Source organism: Diplotaxodon limnothrissa, linkage group LG12, assembly GCF_057381915.1.
Source record: "Diplotaxodon limnothrissa isolate DT_005_m linkage group LG12, D_limnothrissa_male_GT1.1, whole genome shotgun sequence".
NCBI lineage: Eukaryota > Metazoa > Chordata > Actinopteri > Cichliformes > Cichlidae > Diplotaxodon > Diplotaxodon limnothrissa.
Genome location: NC_140607.1, coordinates 22,096,376 through 22,108,776, shown reverse-complemented (window position 1 = coordinate 22,108,776; position 12,401 = coordinate 22,096,376). Strand labels below are relative to the sequence as shown.

General features: G+C 40.1%; 1 protein-coding gene across 1 annotated transcript; it reads left to right on the top strand.

Moving 5' to 3' along the window:
* The first annotated feature begins 908 nt into the window (after positions 1–908).
* cfap251 (cilia and flagella associated protein 251) lies at positions 909–12,085 on the top strand. The gene is made up of 20 exons (XM_085368320.1): positions 909–1,103; positions 1,209–1,349; positions 1,523–1,632; positions 1,720–1,828; positions 3,628–3,708; positions 3,802–3,879; positions 3,971–4,012; positions 4,113–4,333; positions 4,428–4,601; positions 5,433–5,683; positions 5,782–5,933; positions 6,059–6,235; positions 6,345–6,529; positions 6,617–6,731; positions 6,914–7,077; positions 7,179–7,269; positions 11,185–11,328; positions 11,403–11,631; positions 11,751–11,864; positions 11,958–12,085. Exons 1-20 carry the CDS (start codon positions 909–911, stop codon positions 12,083–12,085), a joined length of 2,901 nt encoding a protein of 966 aa, XP_085224446.1.
* The last annotated feature ends 316 nt before the right edge of the window (positions 12,086–12,401 follow it).

The following is a 12,401-nucleotide window of genomic DNA, read 5'->3' as shown; positions in this document are numbered from 1 at the left end:
TCTTTAAAAAAAAAATACATAATCAAATAATGGAATAATTGTCAACTAATCAAAATTACAAAAATATTTAAATACATAATTATTTTATTTAAAAACATATTTAATCATGTCACTATTTGATTAAATATGATACAGTGCATCGTGAGTTTATTTTATCTGTCAACCTCACAGATCATAAATGTCAGGGGGCAGGGCTAAGTGAACTGGTTTGTGTTTGTATAAAACAAGCAGCGGTTAGTAGATCACCCACAGAGCTTTCCAAACCAAATCTATCCCATAAGGGCATATATGACAGCTTTGACCACTCAGTTTTTATTGGGTTTCTTGCATGGAGCACTGTTCAGAACCTGTGATACATCAATTAGAACTGGAGCAACTATAATAATTTTTATTTCATAATTTTTAAAGGCAATTGAATTTTTTTTTGTTGACAATTGTTTTCATTGGAATGTCTATACTAAACTTATTTAGGACATTCCTGGCTTACTATGAGCACCAAAGAAAGTACAATGTTTATTTTTTTGACAGTAATTATCCTATAAGTAATGTAACAATTACAATAAATAAACATATTAAATGACCAGAAAGATCCTCCTGGTGTTTTCATATCGAAAGGAAAGCATTTCCCCCCACCTTTAATGCTTTCGAGTGCTTTTGTGACTATCATGCTTTTAATTTGAAAAGGCTCATCCGTTGATCTTCTGTAACTAGGCAACGAAACGCTTCCCTCCAAGTAGCAGCCAGACAGAACAGACAAAAACTTTTGGTAGGAATAAAATTAGAAAGAGCAAATATCGAATAGAGCTTAAATGTGTTGTTTTTCTGTTACTATTTGGCCTACAGTTAATTTAGGGCAAGGATAATAAGGAGAAGGCTTATATAAGTACCAAAAGGTAAGGTTAATCATAATGGAGCCACCCACAAGCTATGAAGCTGAAAAGCACCCAGTAGTGGGACAAGAACAGGACAGGGGAGAAGCAGGTAAGGATAAAGAAAAGGAAAACTCTGACATACCGAGGAGGACTGGGCAGTCTCAAGTCTACACTGCAACTAGAGACACACTTTTCTCAAAGAAGACAACTGATGCTGAAGCACATGTACTGGTAAGTATGTCCCAATCAGTGTTTATATTTGAGTGTAATTTGAAAGTATTTGTCTGTTTTACTTCACATATTCTTGGCAATACCCTAAACCTGTCCTTCATCCAGTCACTAGATTTCATCTGTGGCATGAGCCCTGCTCTTCCCGTTTTCACTCTGCAAGACCAGGATGAGCTGGTTTTGCTCTATGCTGCGGCTCATGTTGGAATTATTTACAATCACACCTCAAAGTCCCGGCACATGCTTAAGGTAAAAATCACTTCAGCTTTTTGAACAATGTAAGAGTAAGTCATTGCTTTAAGTTGCAATAAACAGTCTGAGAAATCAGATCATGTTAGCCTGGGTTTTCATGTTAAATGTTCACAGTATATATCTTTTCATAACAGGTGTGCAGATTTATATATTCTCCTTAATGTCTTCAGGGGCACTCCCACTCCATTTCATCTATGTGTGTGAGTGAAGACAGACGCTGGATTGCAACAGCAGACCGGGGACCAAATGGCATGGTGATCATATGGGACTCCTACTCTGGGTATCTCTTCATTCTTCACACATTGAGGCATTTTCACTGCATTAACCTTGCTCTCAATGGTAACCACCTATATGATAAATGTTACAGTATTCCTGTGAACACGTTGTTTGACTGTCACCCTGACGCCGGTGTCATAGCAATAGCGTTTTCAAGCGACACAAAACATCTGGCAACACTTGGGACAGAAGAATTTCAAGTAAGTATGGCAGCTCAGGGCTGTCACAATATCAAATTTCCACCGAGCTATTGTGCTGGCAAAAAATACAAATAAAAAATAAATCACTGTAATCATAATATGTGTATGGAAAATAAAAAATGATAGCAGCATCAGTAAAATGTATATAAATTAATCGCTCTTTTTTAAATTTGTTTTTCTAATATTTCAATGAAACTGCATTTTAGTCATTTTAGGTCATTTTTTTAAGAGTCATATCACCATGTGGGATTGGCAGTCATATGGAAAAGAAGGTTTTGCAGGACGGTTTCTGTGAAAAAATAAGTACACCCCATGAATCGGTGGCTTTTAGAACCACCTTTAGTAGCAATAACCATTTTCTGTATGACTTTATCAGTCTCTTGCATTATTGTGGAAAACTTTTGACATTGAGGTTTGTGGGTATTCATTTATTCACCACTCTCTTAAGGTCCCAGCACAGCATTTTAATCAGGTTGAGGTCTGGACTCTGACTAAAAACTTTGACCAAACTTTTACATTATGACCTAAAATCTCCACTTAGGTCTCATCTGTCCAAAGAACATTGTTACATAAGTCTTGTGATTTGTTCGGATGCAACTTTGCAAAACTAACCTGTTTTGCCATGTTCTTGTTAGAAGAGAAGAGGCTTTATCACGACAGCCCTTCTAGACCAGCCATACTTGATCAGTCTTTTTCTAATTTTCTAAATATAGCATTTATCATGCAAACCAAGGACTTTAGAGTCTCCGATGTAGCTCTTGAGTTTTTTTGCAGTTTCTCTGAGCAGGGGTGGATTTGCTGAGACATCCATTGCTGGAAAGACTGTGAGACTGTATTAATACAAACCTAACCTGAAAGTTCCAGACCAGCAAACTGCCAAAACCTCTCCTGTTACAGAGGTGCTCACACTTGATGAGGATAAGCATATAGTTTACAGCAAAGATTATTAGATTAGATTTACATTTCATATTATATCTATATTTCTACATTTATCTGTCTATATTTACATAATATCTCTATCATCACCTGGCTGCTAAAGCAGTAAGTGTGCACTTTGTTTTTCACATGACTGCAGCTGGTCAAAAAAAGTTATAGCGCATGCAAGGTCTCCCTTTTAGTTGCATTTTACCAGACTAATCTTCTAGTCCTGTTATTTCCTGGTCAAAAGAAATGTCTAATATAGTCAAATTTCAACATTTGTAAGTATAGACTGTGAAATGTTGACAGTTTGGCCATATCGCAATGATGAAACAATTTTAGTGAAAAAGTGAACCAAATAGTGCGATTTTTGACCCCCTCCTATGCAATCATGAGGCGTGTAGCTCAGAGAATGCTGCTGATGTGGAAGGTAACATTTTGTATGGCTTATTTAAATATACTGCAGCTATTACACAAAAAAAGCTGATTCTGAGGATGTTTTGTGAGAGGGAGCAATTGAAAACTTTACACATTGTATGCTGTCCTTTTCACTCAAAATGGTGTAAGTCAGTTATTTAACCAGAATTGTCCAAACGTATACAAAATTACAATTACATAGTTATTTATACTATTATCACATTTTATTTTACATATAAGAGTTACACTGACACCCACAGTTTAGATACACCTAAAAAGAAAAGAAGTTACTGCTGAGATTATGAAACATGCTCTTCACGAAAAGGGAAATTTTATATTAAGCAACACTTCCTGGTCTTAGAAACACTTACATACAAACACAATAGGACAAACAGTGCCTGTATGGTAAAAGCAAACTTTTCATGAACTGACAATCTGCTTAAATTATATGGCGATCTTTTCAGCGTGTGTGCATTTGGGACTGGACCAATGAATCAGAACAGCCTTTGTGGTTTACCGAGCTCAATCCTAAATATGGTTTTCAGGTAAATATGCTTTCTCAGTATGTGAATAGCACCTTTGCTTTATGGAAACGGCACTGTGGTGAACAGATGTTGAAGTGTTAAGCTGTTTTTCAGGATTACATCATGTTTAGGCTGAAGAATAGCTCTCAGCTGCTCAGCAGCAGTGAAAGTCATGTGTTATTCTACAGCAGCGTGAGTTCAGCTGTTCAGTATTTTTTTTTTTTAAAGCGTAGTACAACTGTTATGTATTTATTGTGATAGTGATAGACTCATCCTTTTTCAGGCAAGTGGAAGTCTGCAGTACACTGACCTGAAGTTCAAGAAGGTGAAGATAATCTTCTAAATTTGAAGTTGTTATTAAACTGTCTGTCTCATTATGTAACTGAATATATTGATTTGTGTTCTGGTGTGTTTTGCCATTACAGTTCAATAAGGAAACCAGTGGTGCTGCTGAATTTACTTTGGACCGTTCTGAAAATTTTGGTGTGGCAAATATGTCTCTCAGTCGGTCTGTGTTTCACTGGGAAGAGCCTAAGATCTTAATAGCCTCTGGAGGTGGTGTTGTTGAGTGGCTTGTGAAAGAAGACACGGCCAATCGAATCAACCTCCAGCAACAGCAAATCACTGTTCTGGCCGTCACCGACAGGTGGGCACAGCAAGAAATATTGTCTGTTGTTGCATGTGAGTTGTGACCTGCATTTACCGGTTCCTAATCTATCTTTGTCTGTATGCTTGCACAGCTGCATCGTAACGTGCAATACTGAAAGCCACATCTGCTTTTACAATGGCAAATTCACCCTGCTCGCTCGGTACACTGAATTAAATCTGGATGCCATTGTTTCTATTTCATTTTCCAAAGAGTGGATAAGGAGGCAGCAGGAGTACAGACTGGATTCCAAACCCTTAATTACCAGGTATACAAATTTACTCTACTACAGTGTTCAGCCTAAAGAGCCACTGAACCAGTAGATCAGACTTTTACTGGCCATAAAAGAGACACCAGTCTGATTACTTTCTATACTCAAGTACATAGCAAATATTATTGGTAGATTTATATTTTATATTATAAATCTAAAGCTTGATGCACTGTAGTAACCACTGCTTCCCTTTTTAGATTCAGCCCTGTACGTTGCAGGTACCATTGCTAGAGAGAGATGGATTTATTTCTGTCAGCACTCAGCAAAAATACAAGATAGACAGACAGCTTCTATTTTACCTACTTCTCCTTATATGAGTTTGTGGTACTGCTATGTTTAACAAACTTGTGGTGGACAGGAGCAGACAAAACTGTGGCTTATTTTAAAAAACAGCTGAAAAATTCATCAGTTTAGACAGGCGTTTGGGTAATGTTTTTGTTTAATATGTCTGTTTTTTTTGTCTGATGTATTTTTACATTCCCTGCAAAGTACTTTGTAACAGATTCCTGGCTTTAAAAGTGCTATGTAAATAAATTTTACTTACTAACTTTACTTACAAAAAGTTCACTTTTCTTCTTTTAATTTATGTGCAGAGGTAGTTTAAAGAGATTAAAAGAAAATAATAGTGAGCATCCATTCATGTTCACAGAGGAATTGATCTGTGCTGGCCAATGAACATAGGCCACACACTTTTTTACTGGCTCAAAGCCATCAGGACACTTGTTATGTTGAACCCGATACTATATCTTCACGCTGAACTGTTTTACACAGCATAATGAAAATACACATTATACATTTTTAGGCAAGCTGACCTGTCTTTTTCTGCAGGAACTTCACTGTGACCACTGTCAGTCACAGAGTTGTGCATGTGAACGCAGAGAGCCTCATCACTCGAATTGTGCTGGACGAGGATTATGAGCCTATACATGCACTGACATGCCACCCCAGTCAGTCAGCTGTGGTCACTGGCAACCACGGAGGCATTTTAGAAATGTGGGACTATAGCAGCAAAGTACGCAGTGGTAGAAAGGTCTTTAACACAGAGAAGCAGATTCAGTGTGTCACATTTGACCCTAAAGGTAAGGTCAGACTATGTTTAAAAAGAAAAGTGCTTCCATATCCTCAGTGTGTAAAAGCTGCTGTTAGATTTTGTTTGTCACATTTCATTTCTAAACAGGATTATATCTGGCTGTTGGTTTTGCAAGTGGAGCTGTTCACATACTGAATGCCAGAACCTTAGAGAGTGAACAAGAGGAAGCTTTACATTACACCAAAGACAGCATCCAACTCATCACCTTCTCCTCAGACTCAAAATATCTCGCCACTGCGGTGAGTGAGAGAACTGTGTGGATTGGAATTTGTTATAATGTATTGAGTTTTGTTAGAGCTGTCATTGCTACAGAAACATTTTTTGTTGTTGTTGTGAGATGATTTATGATTTGCGCGTCTGTCAGGATGCTGGAAAAGCAGTGTCAGTGTTTCACTTGATCACCAAAGAAGGCTCTTTACCTCAGTGGATGCATTTGGGTAGGATCCACTCTCACTACAAGCCCATCAAAGATCTTCTTTTTGGGGTTCACCTGGACAGCACCCAACCCAGACTACTCTCTCTGGGAATGGACTGCCAACTGGTTAGTCTACCTGGTCTAAGTTGCAGCACTCTTGTCTACTTCACTGTTTTGTTTTTGACACGATAATGGTACACGCAAATCTCTGTGCTTGTGTGGAACTGAATAAAAGGTGGAGTACGACCTGGAGAACAGCAGCATGGACCGGCTTGTCATCTTAAGCTCGGAGCGCATTGAGCAAAGCGGCGTGCCAATGTGCATGACTTGGTATCCTCCCCTAACGGCAGAGCAGTTTCTCCTCATCATCACAGATCAATATAAGATGAGGCTTTTCAACAGCACAACAAAGATGTGCAGGTCTGCAAAATACTGTAACAAGATCAGTCAGATGTTGTGTCACAGCAAAATACTCACGCATCTCTATTACATGTTTTACAAAAACAGAAAGACCCTTCAAGGCCCAACATATGGCTCTCCAATTAAAAAGATAGTTGTTCTTCCCAAGTCTGAAAAAGCTGATACAAACTCATATTACCTGGCGTTCATCACAATGGAAAAGGTCAGTGTTTGCAGTATTTTACTGACAAATGTTTGACTTTCACTTCCACCAAATGGTGTGTCTTGTTTAAATTCCTGCAGTCGACTGAATGCAGACGTTTTTTGTGTCTTTCTTTTCTCTGATCAAATTGTCATCACATTGACAGTGATACTGTCATGAAGAGTATTTTGTATTTTCTTTAGTTGGGTCTCCAGATTCTGCCACTGGATGGGAACCCCTACAAGTCAAATGCTTTGATCTGCCATTCAGCAGGAGTGTCTGCGTTTGCCTGCTCCTATGATGGCAGATTCATTTTCACTGCAGGAGGAGCAGACTGCACAGTCCTCTCATGGGAAATAAACTTGAAGTATGTTTTTTTTCTAAATAGCAACCTTGTAATCAGTCGAAATGAAAGAGCAGTATAATGATGTTTCCTGAAATCTGTCTCCTTTCCTGTGATGAATGTAGTGTGCTTGAGGCAGCAGCCGCTTTGGGCGGAAAGGACATGGTACCTTTTTACAATCTCTTAGAGGGAGGACGAGATGGCAAGTTCTACAGAGTGAGTAAAATTTTTCCTTTTTCTGCTGAACTTTAAGTAAACAAGCATAGCATTATTCAGATTTTTTTAGACTGAAACATGTTAGAGGCACACTTACTCAAGTGCTTGTTAATGCAAATATATCAGCTTGGATAGGGCAGCAGTGTATGTAGACATGGTCAAGATGATGGTCAAGGCACCCTGCTGAAGGCCAAACTGAGCATCAGAATGGGGAAAAAGGTGATTTAAGTAACTTTGAACATGGCATGGTTGTTAGTGCCAGATGGGCTCATCTGAGTTTTTCAAAAACTGCTGCTCTGCGAGTATTTTCCCACACAACCAATTCTATGGTTCACAGAGACTAAATACCCAGTGAGCGGCAGTTCTCTGGGGAAAAAATGTGTTGCTGATTTCCTGAGTCAGAGGAGAATATCATTACTGCTTTGACCTGACAGAAAGGCAACAGTAACTTAAATGACCACTTCTTGCAACGAACGTATGCAGAAGATTAACTCTTTGAAGCAGATGGGCTACAGCAGGACATCCCAATCATCCCCCCAATCATCTCCCAGTGTCACAGTGGATCAGGTCAGGAGACAACTGAGGAAGCTTCGCCCCAGAAAGGCAGCAGGCCCAGACAAGGTGTGTCCGAGGATGCTAAAGGCGTGTGCTGCTGAACTTGGGGAGCCGGTACAACGAGTCTTCAATCTCAGTCTGCGACTGGGGAGAGTGCCCGCCCTATGGAAGACATCCTGCATCGTCCCAGTTCTCAAAAGGAACCGGCCCAATGAGCTGAATGACTTCCAACCGGTGGCACTGACGTCACATCTTATGAAGACTCTAGAGCGGCTCTTCCTCAACCTCCTCCAACCACAGGTACAACATGCCCAGGACCCACTACAGTTCGCATACAAGGCGGATGTCGGAGTGGAGGATGCCATCCTGTACCTCCTGCATAGAGCCCACTCACACCTGGATGGGGGAAAAGGCACGGTCAGGATCCTGTTTCTTGACTTTTGCAGTGCCTTTAATACCATCCGGCCCTGCCTGCTTCAGGAAAAACTGAACAGGATGGAGGTGGACCCCTGCCTGGTCACTTGGATCTCCGACTACCTCACCGACAGACCACAGTACGTCAGGCTGAAGGACATCACGTCTGACACTGTGGTCAGCAGCACAGGAGCACCACAGGGAACTGTGCTGTCCCCTCTTCTCTTCACCCTGTACACCTCTGACTTCTGCTACAACTCTGAATTATGCCACATTCAGAAGTTTGCAGACGACACAGCCATCGTGGGGTATATCTGGGATGATCAGGAAGAGGAGTACAGAAGTCTGGTGAGGAACTTCGTCACATGGAGTCACACAAACCACCTGCAACTCAACATCTCAAAGACCAAGGAACTGGTTGTGGACTTCGGGAGGTCCAGAACAGGTCCACTGCCGGTTCAGATAGAGGGAGAGGAGGTGGAGGTGGTCAACAAGTACAAGTACCTCGGGCTGTGGGTGGACAACAAACTGGACTGGTCATCCAACACAGAGCACCTGTATAAAAAAGCCCAAAGCCGACTGTACTTCCTCAGGAGGCTGAGGTCTTTTAACATCTGCAGGAAGCTCCTGAGGATGTTTTACCAGTCAGTGGTTGCTGGAGTACTTTTGGGGGAGCAGCACAGCAAAGGAGGACTCATCCAGGCTGGAAAAACTGATCAGGAAGGCTGGCTCTGTGGTCGGCATGAAGCTGGACACTCTGGTGACAGTGGCAGAGAAAAGGACATTAAAGAAACTGCTGCACACTTCCATAAACAACCAGAGGAGTCTGTTCAGTGACAGGTTGCTTCTCCCAAAGACAAGAACCAACAGACTTTTAAAAAAAAACCCTCCTTTGTCCCACACGCCATCAAACTGTTTAACTCCTCTCTGGAGGGGAAACAGGAGGACAAAGGAGGGGGGAACAACTAAGCTGTAGTGCCTCTTCACTGTGCAATACTTTTTGTTAATAACCAACGGTGCAATAGACTTCAATACTTGAAATGTGCAATTCCCTTATATTCTTATTCCTATTTATTCTATTTATCCCTTTTGTATATGCTTTATTTATATATGTTTCTGTATTTATATATGTGTATATATGGTATTCTGCTCACATTCTGTAACTTCTGTCAGTGCTGTGCTATTTGGAAACCGAATTTCCCAGAGGAACCCACCTGAGGGATTAATAAAGTTTTATCTTATCTTATCTCTCTTATCTTACAGCAGCTAAAAACCACACCGGGTGCCACTTCTGTCTGCTAAGAACAGGAAATTGAAGCCACAATTCACACAAGCTCACCAAAATTGGACAGGGAAGAAAAAACATCTGATGTCTAATGAGTCTCAGGCAGATGATGCTCAGCTGAGCACCAACCGACTCCACTCTGCCATCTATTCAGCAGTATGTGGACTATAAAACATGGGATAATAAAACTCTTGACCATCTATATGCAGACAGCAGGAATGCATACAAAGCCCCCGCCCTGCACCCAGTAGGTATTTCAGACAACAACCTGGTCCTGTTAAGATCTCAATATGTCCCTGCTCTTCAAAGACTCCATGTTGCCATGAAGTCTGTGATGAGGTGGATTCAGGAAGCTTGCGAAGTTCTGCTCCATACTCCCCTTCGACAATGCAGAGTCGGACAAGCCACATGGGGATGACATCATCAGAATCGTGGATTGTATCACAAGTTATATAAATTTCTGCAAGGATACCATTGTCCTAAACAGCATGCCCGATGTTTACCTAAGAACAAACCCTGGATCACCATTGACCTGAAAGCCCTAATGAATGAAAAAAGAGGGTTTTCAGTTCAGGAAATAAAAACGAGCAAAAAAGGATACAGTACTGGACCCCCTGTTGCCCCTCCCCACACAGCACCAATCTTAACACCTCATCAGCCATCAAACGTTCTTCCACTTTGTGTTCCTCTGCCTGTCTCAGTGAGAGACAGGAAGTCACTAAACAAACTGCTCTCAATCATCCGCTCCACACTACAGAGGGACCAGAGCTCATTCTCCCTCAGATTTAGTGCTACCATAAAGAATGCTACAGGAAATAATTCCCACAGTCCTTTATATAACTCTACCATAACTCTTCTTTTTGTGACAGGTGAACACACCTGTCAGGATATAAAAAAAATTCTAAACATTTTACACACTTTTTGCACTACCTCGGATTACCCCTGAGGTAGTTTTACTTTTAGTTTTAACTTTCAGCAGTTCTGAAAGCAAAAAGTGGTCCAACATGGACGATCAACATGTAACTAATAAAGTGTCCACTGGCATTAATGGCATTATATAATATGGTATTTTGTGCACCAAAAACTAGAATACATGTATGTATTTGTTTGATCTCTGGTTGTTAAGCACCTTAATATAAATGTCTTTTTTTAATTCACGGAGCTCTGTTGTTAAATGTTTATGTATTAATTCTCCTCCTTTTACTTACTATTTTTTCTTTTTAAATTGTGTTTATTTCATTGAGCTATTCTTTTTTTTTTTTTTTTTTAAACCTACATGACCTAGACAATAATTTCCCAACTTTCCCCAAAAAAGTTTATTTAATCTAACGGATTCATTGTGCTTTTAATTCTGTTGGTTCTCAGAGAGAAAGGCATATGTGCATGAATTTCGCTTATTTAATTGAAATTTTCTTTAAAAAATATGAGCCTACACTTTTTTATGCATGGCTATACAAAATGAGTTTACAGAGAAATATATTTTAAAAAAATATGGCAACTATTTTGGACATTCGGAACTGAAGACCAATGCACATGGCCACGCATAAAATGTATTTCTAAATAGTACAAGAAAATAAGATAAGTCCTCGCCCTAGTACAAGTTTTAAAACTGTTGTTTACTGTGACATTTTAATCAGTAATGGGAGTTCTTCTGTCTTTAGGAGATGGAGGACTTTTTTTATTACTGCCAAGTCCATCATCAAGGCGTGGACTCGATGGAGAAACGACAAGTGTCTTGCAAAATCCCCTTGTCAGAGGTTTCCTCTCTCATGAGAGCTTTGGGGTACTATCCTACTGAACAAGAGGTAAATTCAGTGAAACTAAAACCGCCACTTAATCTCAACCCTTTAATAATAGTTAAACATATTTTCTTCACCAGATAGAAGACATGCAAAATGAAGTTAAGTTCAGTAAGTATGCCGAAACAGGAAAATATGTAAATGACGTTGACCTGGAGGAATTTATCAAGCTGTATGTCAACCACCGGCCGGCCTTCAGCATCTCTAGCAGTGATCTGGTTAGAGCTTTTTGGGCCCTTGGGAAGGTTGACAGCACAGGACAGCCCGTCCTACAGAGACAAGAGCTGATAGAACTTCTACAGGTTCGAGGTAACGAGAATGATTGGTCAGCATCTTACTGGTTATAAATCTTAATCCTATGGTCCATGTTTTATTGTCAGTTTTTATTAGCTCATCCAACACGTTTGTTATTTTGATATTAAACCCAGGAGAACACATGACAGAGGAAGAGGTGGTGGAGTGTTTCACTGCTCTTTTAGGCCTCGATGATGTGGAGGAGGAGGAGGAGGAGGAAGAAGGAGGGGGACTATCTGAACCTAAAAGTGTGTAATGCAACAACACATACTTCCAAGTCATTACCAAAAAATTCACATAAATGCTGAGAATAAAATATTTTTTTCTGTGCATGTACTCAGGTGGACATTCAGAGTATACACTGGACTCTGTGATCCCAAGTGAGATATCTGTGGAGACATTCACAGGTCAGATCCTGGGCTTCACGTCCTCAGCAGAGCAGAGCAGCAAGTCTTCCCCTCCAGAGTGATGAACCAAAAACGTCTGCCTGAGAATCTGTGTTTATGACGAGGTTTTAGCTCTGCTGGTCTGTTTAAAGACCAGCAGTATTACTGTAACATGTTATTAACAGAAGGTAGAGTGTAATCTGTGTTTAGCTTAAAATATAAAACATTATATCTTATACTAATACAAAAAGTCAGTTAAGCAGTAGAGAGTTTTTTTCTGTTGATATTTGAGTGTTTCTGATGACAATCGCTTCCACATGTTAAATGTAGAAAATGCATTCTAATAAAGGAAGATTTAAAACAAGTCTTGTTCTCTTTTATCAGCCGCTCCCTTCATAG

Bases quoted from the DNA above. Each gene is read 5' to 3' on its own strand.
- cfap251 (XM_085368320.1), top strand. From the start codon at position 909: ATGGAGCCACCCACAAGCTATGAAGCTGAAAAGCACCCAGTAGTGGGA. The intron at 1,829-3,627 runs GTAAGTATGGCA...CGATCTTTTCAG, and splicing joins TTGGGACAGAAGAATTTCAA to CGTGTGTGCATTTGGGACTG. The intron at 4,013-4,112 runs GTGAAGATAATC...TTGCCATTACAG, and splicing joins CTGACCTGAAGTTCAAGAAG to TTCAATAAGGAAACCAGTGG.